We start from the raw sequence: 16,520 nt of genomic DNA on the forward strand, positions 1-16,520 counted from the left end.
ATTTAGGAAAACGAAGGGGAATGAAGGAGGGAAGATGCTAGGGGTGAGGTTGTTGGCCGGCTATGGAGGTGGAGTGGTTTATGGCCGACGGTTTATATGGATTAAGTGGTGGAGGTTTGTGGTTTTAGAGGGGTTTGTGGGAGATTCGGTTGGTGGCAAGTTGGGGATTTTGGCCGGCGGTCAAGGGAGGAGGAGAAAATGATTTAGGGAAAGAAAGATACAACCGTGAGCCTGGACACATCCTGCAGCTGACGGGTAATATGTTGCCCTTCTCCAAGGGACTTCAAGCTATGAGCCTGGACCCATCCTGCGGCTGGTGGAAGCTCCGATTCCCTCCCATAGAAATCTCACTCAAGTACTCTCCAAATAACACTAAATGGAAATATATTTTTTTATTAATCCATCATTACCATTACACTAGCAAGGGCTTCTATATATAAACCTCATAAATAAAATAAACTAAGGGGCTGTTTGGTATCGGATTTACAGCAGGATTTAAGTCGGATTTACGATAAATCCAGCCAAATAGTTTTTGTGCGCGTTAAATCCCGGGATTCGGTAAATCCCGGATTTATGGATTTACGGCTTAAATTCGAGATTTAGTAAATCCGAGGGGTAGCCAGATTTAACGGAATTTATCCGAAGAAACGCGCGAAAGGGAGAGTTACCTTCATAGCCAACGAGCTTCCGTTCTTGCTTCCGATTAAAATGTCGCAACTTCCGATCCGGGTTGAATGAATGTCGTCACAGGAGCGAAGTCGAACAGCCACGAAGAAGCCAAAGAAGCGATGCGTGCAATCTATACACCTGCAAAAGAACGAAGCCGAACAGCAACGACGAAATGAGAAGATGAAAGGCAAACCATAGACGCCTCTAAGTTATCATTGATGAACTTAATTAATATAATTTAAATTATTAATAATTAAGTAAATTAATTAAATAAATAATTGTATAATTAGTGCATAAATTAATTTTCTAATTTAACTTAATTGTATAATTAGTAATTAAATATTAATATAATTAGATTAATTAATATAACTTAATATATCTATTATTAAATATATAATTGATTGTGTAAAAAATAATTAATGAGTAATTTGAACTTAACATATTATTAAATTTATAACACATTATATTTTTTATTTTTAATTATAAATTTATTTTTAAGTTATAATTATCTTCTTCATATTTAAATCCCTAACTACTATAAATCCTGAAATACGTTACCAAACAGTTTCACAGGATTTAATAGGATTTAACATTTGGCATACAAAACAGTTTTCAGGACAACACATTTCGGATTTACTAAATCCGGATTTATAGGATATACCAAATCCCACTAAAGTTAAATCCCACTTGTTGCCAAACAACCCCTAAAATAAGACTATTTTGCCCCTAGGGCTTACATAAGATTAGACCCTTAAGTGTAAAAATAGAAAATGCATAATTAAAATAAAAGTTTCATATAAAAAATTTAAGATAATGTAGGACGATCACGACCGTCGATCTTCAGCTCCTCTTATAGGCATGGACGGTTAGATGTCCGCATCATTCTCCCGGGGTGGAAAAGAGCTCGGCTCCGTCGAGTTCGCGTCCCGGGTGACAAACCATGCTCTGATACCAAACTGATTTAGCACGGATGGGGTTGGGTGGGGAACCTTAAATTAGGGAGAGATATTTAAATCAAATTAAGATAAATAAATTAAGGAAATGATTTGAAATTTAAATTCAAATGCTGTTCATATTAAAACACATCCACAATAGAAAAGAAGGCTATCAAGCAAGATTGACTCCAATCAAGAGCAAAAGTGGAAGGGGCGGCGGGTAGAGAGAGAAGGGGCCATTTATGCGAGGAAAGGAAAAAGAAATTAATATGGAAATGTTTTAATCAAATACAATTCCGAATTGATTGAAATTTGATTTTAAGAACTTTTCAAGAATAGATTTAGTAATTTAGGAAAGGTTTTGAATTTGAAACTAATTGGATTTGAATTCAAAATCCTTTTCAAATTATCTTTTACCTAATTTAGGAAAATGAAGGAGAATGAAGGAGGGAAGAGGCTAGGGGTCAGGTGGTCGGCCGGCTATGGAGGTGAAGGGGTTTATGGCTGGCGGTTGATATGCATAAAGTGGAGGAGGCTTGTGGCTTTGGAGGGGTTTCTGGGAGAATCGGTCGGTGGCAAGTGTGGGATTTTGGCCGGCGGTCAAGGGAGGAGGAGAAAAGGATTTAGGGAAAAAAGATACAACCGTAAGCCCGGACACATCCTGCAGCTGACAGGTAATACGTTGCCCTTCTCCAAGGGACTTCAAGCCACGAGCTCAGACCCATCCTGCGGCTGGTGGAAGCTCCAATTTCCTCCCATAGAAATCTCACTCAAGTTCTCTCCAAAGAATACAAGTGCAAACTTTTTTTTATTAATAATCCATCATTACCATTACACTAGCAAGGGATTCTATATATAGGCCTCAGAAATAAAAGAAAATAAAATAAGACGATAATGCCGTTAGGTCTTACATAAGATTTGACCCTTAAGTAAGGATAAAAATGGAAAATGCATAATTAAAATAAATATTACAAATAAAAATTTAAGATAATGTATGACGATCACGGCCGTCGATCTTCAACTCCTCGGATAGGCATGGACGATTAGATGTCCACATCACTAACCTTATGCCGTAAGGTCAGATGACAAAACCGTCATACCGACCTTAATCAAGAATTTATAAGTTCATCTCATTTTCTAACCTTCAAGGTTGCTTGCATTCTGTAATCTACCCTGAACATAATCTATGTATCAATTATTATTTGGGATGCTATTTAATCTCATTGGCTCATCTTGTAACCATGAGGATTATTTTAGAGTAAATTTAATCTAAATTAATAGAATGCTTTTTTTCATTGTGAATTTTTTTGCTTCCTGTTGCACTTTAAAATTTCATAGGCTTGGCTTTGTTATCCCTCATGAGATCTTTTCCGGTCTTGATATTTATTATGTTTTACTCATGCTCCAATCTAATTGATTATGTCTTCTAAGCAGAAGTTCTTAAATCTTTTGGGCTTGATAGGACCATCTAAACTATTCTTTTATTTCTGCCTTCACCTTAAAGTATCCAAGTATTTAAAAAGTAGACCAGACCAAGAATTTACTTGATCTTTTATATCTAAGCATATTATGTTTTTGATTTGTCTACTCTTGCATTTCTTCTTTTATCCTGAATATCCCAACGTTCAAAAAAAGAAGGGTTAGATCAACTTTGAAACAATAAGTAAAGCTAAATTATGTCCGCTTAGCCTTCAAATTCCGATTTACTTGGGTAAAGTCAATCTAACTAGTGAAAAAGTGGGTTTTCAAACTGGAAGTAAGATTTATATTTACAGGAAATTTCCTTTTTTTCATCTTGAAGATTTTTATTTCTTAACATCCTATGAAATGTTAAATTCTTTTTTGGCATCCTCCAAGTAAACTCTTCCCATTGTAGTTCGAAACTTTGTGTGTTACTTTTTTCCTGCTTGTCCTTATCCCTTTACCAATGAAGATCATAATTTCTCAAAGTACAATATCAAATAGGGTGATTGAAGCTTATACTGAACCTTAAGTTTGGTGTCTAGTCTAGAAATAGGATGCAGTGCCCTTTAGTGTTTGCAAGCACATCAGTGGCGAGCTAATGAGGTTTGAAGAGGATTGAAATTCATGGAATTCAGCAATATTCAAGGTAATTGGTCTATTCAACTGAACGAAAATCGTGTATCCCTTTAATCCACCCTGAATCCTTTCTGAAAGCTGGAAAGGATGGTTCTTCTTTCGGCCTGTGTTAGTTCGTTAATCCAAAAATTGAGGAAGAGGCTGGATTGCTTGACACAGTAAAGTTTTATCATTCTCTGCATTCTCTATCTCATCAAGCTCTCTACATGCTCTTCTTATGCAATACAGTAAAGTTATATATTTCTCTGCATTCTCGACCTCTTAAAGCTGTCTACATGCTCTTCTTATGCAATACAACAATAGTATCAAGCCTTCATCTCACTTCGTGGGGGTTGGCTACATGAATCTTTTATATCCTTTGTGTCCTTTTGAGAGTTAAATTCTCATTTAATTCTAATAAAAAAAATGTTTTTTTTAATATTTTCTAATCAAGTATCTTTTGATCTATCGTTATCTTTCTTAACATATAGGTCTCACCACATATAGGCCAATTCTAATATATCTACTCGCCTAACTGGGTCATCCGGAGGCTGATTATTTATTTGACAAAATCATCTAATGCGACTCTCTAATATATCTACTCAATTCACATTTTGTTTCTAATGGTGAAGCCACTCATCCACATGAGCATTCTCATCTCTGCAAAATTTAACTTAAATTTATGCTTCTCTTTTAATGGCTAACATTTTACACCATAAGGCGTTGTAGGTCTCACCACTATCTTACAGAATTTTTTTTAAAAGTTTGAGGGATGTTTTTCTGTCATACAAGACACCCAATTTATTCCTCCACTTCTACCATCCAACTTGAATTCAACTAATAATATCATCATCTATTTCACCATCACTTTATGCCCGTGATATTTAGAGCGTGTACTATCATTAATGACTTGATCACACAAAGTCACCATCCACGGACTAGATCTCTTACTAAAATTACACTCAAATTATTCGATTTTAGATTTACTCAAACAAAAATCTTTAGACTCTAAGGTTGACATTTATAATTCAAGCCTTCAACTCCCTCTCTAGTCTTATCAACAAGAAGAATATCATCACTAAAAAACATACACTAGGGAATCCTCTGGTAAATGTCTAGTAAGATATCCATGAATAAAGCAAAAAGATATAGGCTTAAAGATGATCCTTGATGTAATCCAATTGAAATAGGAAAATACTTGGTCAAACCATCTTATATTTGAAGACAAGGAACAACTCTTACATGCATATCTTTAATGACTTGAATATAAGTATTATTAATTCCTTTTTTTTAACTCTACAGAGCACTTCTCTTGGAACTTTATCATATGTTCTCTTTAAATCAATAAATTTCATAAGTAGATCATCTTTATTTTCTATATACATCTCTATTAAACCTCTCAATAAATGTATAGGATCTATAATAGACCTACCTGGCATGAATCCAAATTGCTTTTGAGAAACATTAGTATCACATCATAACTTATGCTATATAACTCTTTCCCATAGTTTTAAAGTATGACACATTAACTTAATTCCTCTATAATTCACTCTTGTGTATTACTTTTATTCTTAAAAATAAGAATCAACACTTCATTTATCTGACATCTTTTTAGTCTTCAAAATAATATTGAAAGGTTTTTTAATTCAAAAAATTACTTTAATCTCTTAAGCATTTCCACATATCTATTGGAATATCATTTTGTCCAACCACTTTTTTATTCCTGATGTTCTTTAAGGCCTCTTTAATTTTTATTTTACTAATACAACGATAAAACAAAAATTTTTTTTAGGGTGCTAAGGTCGCCAGAGTAAATCAAATTTTAACAAACTTCATTGAAAAATTTATCAAAATATTTCATTAATCGTTGTTGAATATCCTCTTCTAATTAAAATATTTTTTTATTTTCATTCTTAATGCACTTTACTTGAACTAATTCTTTACTTCTCTTATCTCTTTTCTTTGCTAATTTATATACATATTTTGCCCTATCTAATTTATTATGTAAATCGTTTAAAGATAAATTCGTTGCTTCTCATAGTGCTTTCTCATGCTACTTACGGGCTCGTTTATTTCTTTCCCAAAATTTTGAGCTTTACCTTTAAATCAATTTTTATAATAAAACTTCTTATTTTTTATATTTTATTGCATATTTTGATTTCACAATTAACTAATTTTACTATTAGGAGTTTTTTCTTTTGATGCTCTAAGTACATCTGTTGCAACATTCTTAATATCAATATTTATTTTTTCTCATATAACATTAGATTCCTCATGCACAATCAAAATCATAAGACCTTAAATCTCACTCTTAAAAATATTTTTCTTAGTTTTCTTTAAATGTCCATCTAATTCTAGGATAATATTTTACTTTAGTTTTCACCTATCATTTAAAGTTCAAAATTAATAAGCGATGTTTGGTATATAAACTTTTTCTTAAAATAATAGTATAATCTCTTTAATCTAAATGATCTTTTTTTCTTATGAGAAAATAATCAGTCTAAGTTTTATTATATCCATTCTTATAAATGGGAATACTCCTATCTTTTTTTAAATAAGATATTAGCAATTACAAAATTATAAGCTAGAGAAAAATTTAACATAGTCCTATCAGCTTTATCAGTCGCTTTAAAGCTATAGCCACCATAAGTATTTTTAAAATCTTTTGCCACTCTAGCAACATATCTATTTAAATCTCCTTTAATAAAAATCCTTTTTTCAAAAGGTATCATTTATATCAATACTTCTAAACCATTCCAAAGTTTTAATTTAGAACATATATCCAATTCTACATAAAAACTTATAATATTACTAATCTTAGCTTCAACGATAATATTTAAAGATATAATTTTTTCTCCAATTCTATTTATTTCTACGATATTATCCTTCAAATTTTTATTTATAATCACACTTACCCTATTTCTAGTACGACTCTTAGCTGAATATCATAGTTTAAATCATAAATTATCAATCTCCTTAGTCTTCTCTCTAACCTATTTAGTTTTTTTAATGCATAGAATATTTATCTTCATATGAATTATAATATTTATTAATTAATTAATTTTTATAATATTAATAATTTTAGCATCACAAATAATCTTTAAACCTATAATTTTATCTCTAATTCTATTGATTTCGACGACATTATCCTTCAAACTCTTATCTGTAATCACACCTATACCATTTCTAGTACGACTTTTACCTGAATATCATAGTTTAAATCCTAAACTATCAATCCCTTAGCTTTCTCTCTAAATCATATAGTTTTCTGAATGCATAGAATATTTATATGTCTTTGAATCATAATATCTATTAATTCTATTAATTTGCTTGTAAAGAACTTGTATTCCAAGTGTTTATTTTTATTTCTACTTTCATGGACTAGCTTATTTGTCCACATCCATCTATGATATAGAAACCCTTGCTTATTTAACATTGCACATGGGTGTCAATGCAGTGTTCCTTGCACACTTCTCATTGTATTTATGTTATATAGCGTATCGCTTTTAGGTAACGCTCTAGCATTTTCACAATGTGTTAAGGGGTTCATGTCATAATTATTCAACAAATTATTTGCTGGCTATTGTGTAACTAATGAAACCCTCAATTTTTTTCATCCACGGCTTGGGACCTGGCAACGACAATGTTTTTTCTTATGTAATACAAGGTAGAAAAAAAATGTAAAAGCTTACAAAAAGTTTAAATAAAGCAAGGGTTCTTTAGTAATTGTGATGGGGACATCGGAGCTTGGAAAGTTTATTAGAGGCGCGGCCGCCGATCTACGGCTACGATTACACCAATATATTTTTAAGTCATCATACGTATTTTTTTTTTATTTATTTATGTTTGTATTTGATTTTAGTTATTTTCCCCTTTTACCCCTTAAGGTGGTCATATGTAAGCCCAAAGGGCATTATCGTCTTTTTGTTTTTGAGTCCATTGTATGAGGCTATATATAACCCTTATGTTCTCTTTTCATATTTAATGAATGAATGATAAAATTTTTTTCGTGTTTGAGTTCTTGTTAGAGCTTGAGAGAAATTGGAGAGAGATCCCTTGGAGAGGGAATCAGATCACCCACCAACCTTGGAAGAGTCCGGATTCGTGGTTAGTTTATCATTTTGTGTTTCTACATTTTTTTCCTTTGTTCTTCCACTAATCCACCGCCCACCAAGCCCCACCGCCGGATCCCCAAGCTTTTCCCCTCCACACCCGCCGGCTTCATCCCACCACCACCTCCCCAATCAACCCCTTCTCCCCACCTAGCCGCCGCCCCCTCATCAAACACCATAGCCTAGCCGCCGGTTTCCCCTATCCCTCCCTTGCCTCCAATTTCCACTTGAATACTTTCCTTTCTTGCTTAGCTCCTCTTGGAAAAGTTATTTACTTTCAATCAATTAATTCAAATTTGAAATTAAATAGAATCCTATTTTAGAAAAGTTTCTAAAATCAAATTCAAAATTAATTTAATTTGGATTGGACATTAAATCCTATATCCTAATTAATGAATCCCAATGAGGAAAGCATTAAACCTCATTTAATCCCTCCATTCCCCTCTTGGTTCTTTATGGAATTAATTCCAATGCAAGCCTCTCTGTCTTGGAAACAATTCAAACCCCATCTCTCTCTCTCTCTCTCTCTCCATTAATTCCCCTTTTCTTTTCTTGGAATTAAATTTAAATTCCACTACCCAAATCCCTCCAATTTTAAAATCTGAGAATTGACTTCAGATTTTAAATTTCTTTCCCTCTCAAACATAAACCCTCATAACAATGTTTGGTCCTCCTAGTCTTGATCTAACCCCTTGCTCACCTTCTCTCTCAAATCATCTTCAAGTCTCTTGAGCTTGCTCTCTCTCAAGACTAGGAAGATCATAAACCATCCATCTACCTCTCTTTCCACACATGAATGGCCGATTCTGAACTTAATTTCGGATTTGTCTATAACGAGCAAGGGAACGTCGATATCCTCCGGTCAACATTCTTCGACGTCAACCTAGAAGTTGACAACTCTGTTGAAGAATACTTGGATCACATTATCTTCACATTATCCGAAGCCATCAAAGAACATTACGGTCATCAACAAGGGTGAACTTCTTCCCCTTTTCATTTATCTTCTTAACCCACTAATCTTGTAGGTGGTGATCCAAACGCAAGGAATCGTGCCTTGCTCTCTGTCCTCACTTAGTAAACTTAGGATTTTAGTTCTTACTTTTTATATTGCTTATCTCAATATTAGATTAGGGATTTTGTTGAATAACTACTTATTTTGCATCATGTTGAAATTCTAATTTACTTGGATGATTCTAGTTATTAGCATGTGATTTGGCCTAAAAGTAGGCACCCCTCTTTAGTTTTCTATGATCGTTTAGTGGCTAACAGTCTTAATTATTTTTTTTGTTTTTATTCAAACATGCAAGTTCTTGTCACATTCTTTTAAATCATATTTAGTCCTGCATCAAATTGGCATACAGCTCTTTGGCATACTTGGTTCTTTAGTAGATGGCATGGTGGTCAAAGGAAAGTCGGAGGATGAAGTAGGTGCCAGAGACCACTGATCTAGTATAAAACAATAATTTTGTCTTTTGCTTATCCTTATATAGTTATTTTTAGTTGTTGACCTATTACATGATAGGTAGTTTATTAGGCTTAAAAAACAAAGTTGATGATTTTAATTACCACCTGTCACAACAGCAATATGGTTTACCCTTGGCACCATAAAAGGAATTGGCATATAAACAAAACCTTGCCTGTGCTTTTGTTCTAGTGGTCTATAAGTATTTTCATATAACTTTTTATGTTACTAGGAAGAATGCACACCCTACGTCTCAGTTTGTTTTAGAGATGATTTAGAATAATAAGATGCTACTATAGTGAACTTGTTTTTCATGCTCATAACATTTTATAATCAGTATTTTATTATTTTCTGTTGTTTCCAGATTGTTCTACTGTAATTTAGCAAGATTTGTTTTATTTTTATTTCTTGGTGAATGGCACAATTTGGTAACCTTTACTATGCTTTCCAGAATCATGTTAATAAGGCAGGTGAGGAAACATGGACCCATGTGGCATCTGATTTTTCCAAATTTGCTCACCTTTTTCAAGAAGAAAGTGAAGGTCAGATTATTGCTATCCACTTTTCATAACAGCGTGATTTTGACTTCTTTAAATATAAACTTAGCGTCCATTGCTTTAATGTCTTTGCAGAGAGTATGCCTACTGAAGATAAATCTTCCAGGGACTTACTTTCCTTATTTGTCAATAATGATAATTTTGGTTCACAAGTTTATATTTCATCAAATGATGAAGCCGCTGAAAAGAATCAATCTGGCCTGCCTTCTGAAAATGCAACAGTTCACCTCAGTTCTCCTGCACCTTGCCCAATAACTGGAACGCTTTTGGAGTCCTACCAAGGTGACGAGCAAAGACCTTGTGCTGTGCTCACATGTGAGGATCTTGAGCAGTCAATATTGGCCGAAGTTGAAGACAGATGTTCTGTCATGCAGTCTTTGCAGGACACTTTGATTGCTGTTGATGCTAAATCTGAAGAGCATAGAGATGTGGTGAATGATCATGCATCACATCATCTTCTCTCTCTCTTACTGAGGGGAGAAAATTCTAAGGAGTCATTAGAGCCACCTAGGGTAGATGTTATTGGAAGCCATGATATGCTTGCTTGTTCTGACGTAGAATCTAGTACCCACTTTCAGCTTACTAATAGTGCTGCTAGTAGTCTTTCTGAAACAGAACAAGGGTCAGAAAAACGCTTGACTCTTGAAGCTTTGTTTGGGGCAGCATTTATGAATGAGCTGCATTCAATGGAAGCTCCTATCTCAGCTCAGAAAACTTTAGTTGGTAGGGTTAATGATAGGAGTGCTAACCAGTCTCATGGTTTACCATTTTATCCTCCGGATAGCCTTACTACAACATCCAATGAGTTACATTCAAAGAAAGCTGTGTTTGAAGGAGAAATGTTGCAATCGAACAGCTCCGCCGAACATGCAAGAGCTCAAAAGAGTAGAGAAAATTGGACTGATTACAGGGATTCTCCTTTACATGGCTTTAAGCTAGGTGATTTGACTTTTGAACAGTCTGCTGGAGATATTCATTTGCCTGAAGAGGACAGTTTGATTTCTCTCAATGATTCTTTAGATGCTGTGGCCTCTGATTCTTTGTGTTTTCAACAAGTCAATAGAAATGATTCACTTGTACCTGAAAAGACGGTTGGAGATCTCAGTAATAAGTTACTTCATACTATTCTTAGAGTTGGAGAGCCCTCAAGGGAACCTGCTGTGGATTATCCTTCTTTTATTCAGGTTTCTCGTGAAATGGGTGACCCTGATGGCGATTATCATCATCTGCATGTCAGGCCACCATTACAGTTTTCTCATCAGATGAATCATGGAAAGCCTTTGTCTGCCGCTCATTTGGATCATCCCACACTTAGAAATTCTCAGATGAATTTTATTAGTCCGGATGTCATGTATCATGATCCTCATCATCCTTTTGTGCAAAATGTATTTACTCACAATAATTACAATAGCAATAGTGGTCCCCAATTGGATCCAACCACTCGTCATCATATGCTATCGCCCATACCATTTCCAGGAAATTTCCCACCACATAATTCAGTCCAAGGATTGCCACGGGTATCACACCCAATAAATCACCTTCCTGGTTTTTCACATGAGATGAACAACGTACATGTCTTTCCACAGCAACACCAGCAACCTAACTATGGAGACCGGGGAATGGGAATGCCTGGTAAAGTTCTAAACTGTTTGATTTCAGAAGCATGCTTATTTATTTATTTTTTTATTGTTATGGTTTTGATAGAGTTGAAGGATGCCACTTGTTAACCTTTGGAAACCACATTTTTTGTTGGTTATCTTCAAAACCATCAAGCGTTAATACAATAATCTGATTTCGGGACATGTAACTTAGGTTTATGTTTGTATCTGATTTCTACAGCGCCCAGCCCTAACACATAATGATGTTTGTGGCCCCCAAATATGTCAATCTATTGAGTTTTACATCTAAATTGATGGGTATGCATTGCAGTTCTTCAGCGCCTGCTTTTTTATCCTGGTTATTAGTATTTTAATTAAGCAAGCAGACAATTTTTGTCACCATTATCTTCTTTAGATCACTTAACTATATGTGCTTGGTCTTACAAATCATCTTGTAATTACTTAGATTGTGTGTTGTTTTATTAGGTGTTAATTATATTGTGCAAACTTCCATGTGCATTGACTGAGATGAAAAACCTACATTTACTTGGTTTTCACAGTAGATGACCAACCTACTACATGTGCATCATTTTTTACACACTTGGGTATGATTTGGCTGCTTAACATTTGAATCCAAATAGCTACCTGATCTAATTCTACTTGTATAAAATTTGTGTTCAAGTTTGTGTGATATTCTGCATTTGTTTGTATATATATATATATATATATATAAACTAATTATTAGAGTTCTTGAATTTATCTCACCTGTAATTTAACATTCCAGGAATATTGACTGCTGCTTAAAAATATTACCTTCTTGGCTCTGTTTTCTGGATGCTCTCAATCTCAAGTTTCTGCATATGAAGCATGTCTAAAAATCATAATTCCTAATGATGAGGCACTTATTCCGTGTGGTTGCTTTTTATCCTCTTTATATATATATTTTTGCAGGACATGGTGGTGGTGGTGCTGCTGGGAGACGATCCCAAGAGGCATTGGAAAGGCTGATGGAAATGGAGATGAGAGCTAACGCAAAACAGTTCCGTCCTTCCATGGCCGAGCATGTTCCTGGAATGTATGGCGCTGACTTGGACATGAACTTACAGTACATGCGATGAAATCTGATGCCTGGAGCTTTCTTTCATATTCAAGATGATACTTCTTTTTTACTGCACTGAGACTATTCTTATAAGATAAAGAAAAAAATGTGAGTTGTAAACAGTTTTTAGGAAAAGGGTATTATGCAGGTAGATATATTAGAAGTAGAGGCGGTGAAAATGTTGAAATGGAGTTGCTGTGATTGTCACTTAAAAGACCTTTATCATTTGCAAGTTCTACGCATGCAATGCATGATATCTTTCTCGGTTTTATGAGATTTTTATCGTTAAGCAAATGCGATTTCTTTCATTGAAACCCCCGTTTTTTAATGTTGTTTATAGAATTCTTCTTTCCCCAGGCCATGCGCAATAGAAATTTTCATCCTGAAAAATCACATTAAGGCTTCGTTTGGGACGGTTTTTTTACTGCTTTCTAAAACAGAGTTTTAGTACAAAATTTTTTATTTTTGTATTAAAACTTCGTTTTAGAAAGCAATGAAAAAGCCGTCCCAAACAAAGCCTAAGTTTCCCTCCTGAAAACCATGACGATAGATGTTTGCTGTTATGAAGTTTTGTTCTTGTTAATTTGCTTAATTTTATGATCTCTTGTGACATTTGGTGTTTTCATTTATTTTGACGAATTATATTTGTGGCTTCTGTTTTAAGTGGTTGTTTGGTCTTATTTTATTATTATTATTATTATTATTATTATATGAAAATATTGGATTAGCTCCAATGACAAATAAGTTTATTACTAAGAGTTGACTCAAATGATTTGGACACAAAGTATAGATTTTTTGATGACCCGGTTAGAGGAGTAAATATATTAGATTTGATCTATGCTAAGAAAAATGGAGGTAGATGTAAAAAGATTTAATTATAAAAGAGTAACAATAATTTTTTTAGTAGGTTTTTTTTTTTTGGAACTTTTGGGGCATAAACCCATATATTAAGAAGAAAGAAAATTACAAGTAAAAGGAATTATAAGTAAAGAGCCCTTGATAAGCCAAAAACGAACTAAAAGGGCCAAAAGAAGAAATAAAACCCCAACTATACCACCAATTACAAAAATTTGTCAATTAACATAACCAAAAATTGTGGTAGAAGTATCAAAACAAACAGGGAGACCAGCTGTAGAGAGAAACGAAGGCGGAAGGAGTCTGATCCGCCACCAGGAGAAGATCCAAAGCCTGCAGCCAAGAAAACAACCCAGCTCCCAAGCCTAACAGAACTGGACTCAAAATAATGAATAGGCACTATATGAAAAGTGGTACCCTGGTTGCCCGAAGACCGTCCAAGGGCCCTGCTAATGGGAGCGTCATCATCGTCCAGTTCAGGCTTAGCAGGTAAAGCAAAGGGACGGAGGGGCTCGGAATTGTCGCAACAGTGGTGACTTCTCAGCAAAAGGAACCATGAACCACCCTTCAAAATAAGATTCAAATCCAGGAAGCTGTTAAAACAATTCATGTATATCCAAAAACAAAGCAGGCCGCAATGCCCACCAACCCCACAAACAAGGGTAGGGAGGCAACAAGTATTAACCAAAAATGCCAAAACGCTCATTGAGATCATCAAATTGTTTCCAGGATTTCACTTTAGCAAAAACAGCTCTACGGATAATGCTACAGAGCTGAGTGGGGCTGTTCCAGACATTTTCAAATTTTCTAGAATTCCTTTCTTTCCATAAGTAGTAAATAGAGCTGCAAATGGTCAAATAGCAAAAATTCTTCTCCCAACTATTGTAACTTTGAGAATCATCAATAAATTCAAACGCCTGCTACAAGTTAGGCCTCAGGAGGAAGACATCCAGATTTGGTAGCAGGGAAACAATTACTGAATATGAGTAGTCACACGCAAAAAACATGTGAGAATGATTTTCCCACCCATCCGAACAAAAAACACAATTGGGAAGAACATTAATCCCTCTCAAAATAAGTAAATCAGCCATTTTTAGCTTGCCCAACAACGCCATCCAAGTGTATGAGGAAAAACGGAGGGATTTCCTTTTATGCCATATGTACTTGTGCCAACTAACCTCCTCAATGTTAGAGAAATAACTGGAATAAAAGCTAGAGAAAGACGTTTTATCAGAGCCTTCCCAAAACACCACGGAATGCTCATCAATATTGATACCAGAAATCTCATTCCTTAATGTAAAAGGCGTATTGGGAGGAAGAGACCAGCAGTTGTTGGAAGAGTAAAAGTTCACAAAAGAATTCATGAACCTAAAGGATGACAAAATGTCATGAAGAGATCTCCCACTACACCAATGATCCCACTCCATTGAAAAATTACAATTGTAAGAGACAGAGAAGGAGAATATATCTTTCACCAACAGGGCCGTGGCATAAATTTTCTTCCAGAATTTAGAAGCAGTAGAGCTAAGCGGCTTCCAAGGAGATATATATTTGTTCCTAAACCAAGCAGTAGTTAAGTTATCCCTACTAAAAAACCTCCACAAGAAAGAGCAAAAGTTGGCATGATACAGTGCTTCAATGGAGGGGATACTCAGGCCACCCAATCTGGTAGGTAAAGCAGTTTTACCCCAGGCAATTAAGTGGAGTTTTCTCTCATTAATCCTGCCATGAAATAAGAATCTGGAGCAAAGCTTGGCAAAGAGTTTGCAGCAATGTTTGGGTATGATAGAGCCCCTTATCCAATACGCAAGGGTGTTAGCAATCGTGAACTTAATGAATTGAAGTCTACCTGCAAAAGACAGAAATTTAACTTTCCAACCATCCAGTAGAGTAAAAATTTTGCTCGCGAGTGGTTGGAAGTGAGTAGAATTGAGGCGACAAGAAGCAATAGGAATTCCAAGGTAAGTGATGAAAGAGCTCATATTGGAGATGCCAAGAAGCTGACAAATAGAATTAATGTCAGAAACATCATGAGAGAATATTATAGAGCTCTTAGAAGGATTTATGAAAAGGCAGAGGCATTAGAAAAGGTAGAAATAGCATTGGCAAGGGAAATGGCATTAGAAGATGAAGCTTTACCAAATACCAAAACATCGTCTGCGTAAAGAAGGTGAGACACAGAAAGGGTCTTCAGCGATACCCCAAGAAAAGGGGGAGTAGCGTTCTCCAAGCTGCATGAGAAACCATCCATAACAATGCATAAAAGGAGGGGTGATAATGGACAACCTTGCCTCAAGCCTGATGAGGAGCTGAAAAAACCGTGCAAAGAGCCATTGATACAAATGGAGAAGAAAACATTAGAAATGCAACCTTTAACCCATTTAATGAACTGCTCCGGGAAACCTTTCTGCCTAAGCCTTTGGAAAAGAAAATCATGAGAGACAGAGTCAAAGGCTTTCCGAATATCCAATTTAGCACAAAAAAAATTATTGAATCCTTTAAGCATTTCAGAAGCTAGAAGGATGTTATCAGTGGAGCAACGATCCTTGATGAATCCAGTTTGGCTATTATGAATGATGCAAGAAAGAACCCCTTTTAATCTGTTTGCCACCAGCTTAGCCATAATCTTATACAAAACGTTACACAGAGAAATCGGTCTATAATCAGAGATAGCAGAAACATGTGGTCCTTTGGGGATTAAAACCAGAGCCGTGGCTTTAACACTTCTAGGTAGAATACCGGTATTATAAAATTCCAAAACTGCTCTGTAAATCTGAGGCCCGGTAATGTGCCACATTTTTTTGTAGAAGGCAAAATGAGGATTTGACTCTTAATATGATATAATCATGAAAAAAAAAAAAGATTTATGTAGTTGATCTTACTTAGTGGGATAAAAATTTGATGTTATTGTTGTTGATATGAAATAAAAGTTTATTTGATATGGTCAATATATGGTATTTTTATTTTTATTTTTATTGTTGAGTACTTAATGGTTTGGAGAGGGAGGTATCGTTGCGAGTGAAGATGCCTTTGGCTCCAAGGTGGGTTTGGTGGTGTTAGAAGGGTTGCCTGAGGCAAGTATGGGACTGGTTGTGGTGTGTTAGGTTGGGTATATTTAAAGTATATTTAAATTATTAATTTAAAGTATATTTAA

The 16,520-nt window shown here is 35.0% G+C and overlaps 1 protein-coding gene across 3 annotated transcripts in view; it reads left to right on the forward strand.

Annotated features, from left to right (window-relative positions):
* LOC110112411 overlaps nucleotides 1-12,804 on the forward strand; it is a 45,881-nt gene extending 33,077 nt beyond the window's left edge. For all 3 annotated transcript variants that reach the window (XM_020844626.2, XM_020844627.2, XM_028693405.1), the window contains exons 9-11: nucleotides 9,709-9,799; nucleotides 9,890-11,446; nucleotides 12,364-12,804. In XM_020844626.2, the coding sequence (XP_020700285.1) occupies nucleotides 9,709-9,799; nucleotides 9,890-11,446; nucleotides 12,364-12,530 (1,815 nt within the window). In that variant the 3' untranslated portion in view covers nucleotides 12,531-12,804. The remainder of the gene's footprint in view (nucleotides 1-9,708; nucleotides 9,800-9,889; nucleotides 11,447-12,363) is intronic.
* Nucleotides 12,805-16,520: the final 3,716 nt, after the last annotated feature.

This window comes from Dendrobium catenatum, unplaced genomic scaffold, assembly GCF_001605985.2.
Source record: "Dendrobium catenatum unplaced genomic scaffold, ASM160598v2 fragScaff_scaffold_272, whole genome shotgun sequence".
Lineage (NCBI taxonomy): Eukaryota > Viridiplantae > Streptophyta > Magnoliopsida > Asparagales > Orchidaceae > Dendrobium > Dendrobium catenatum.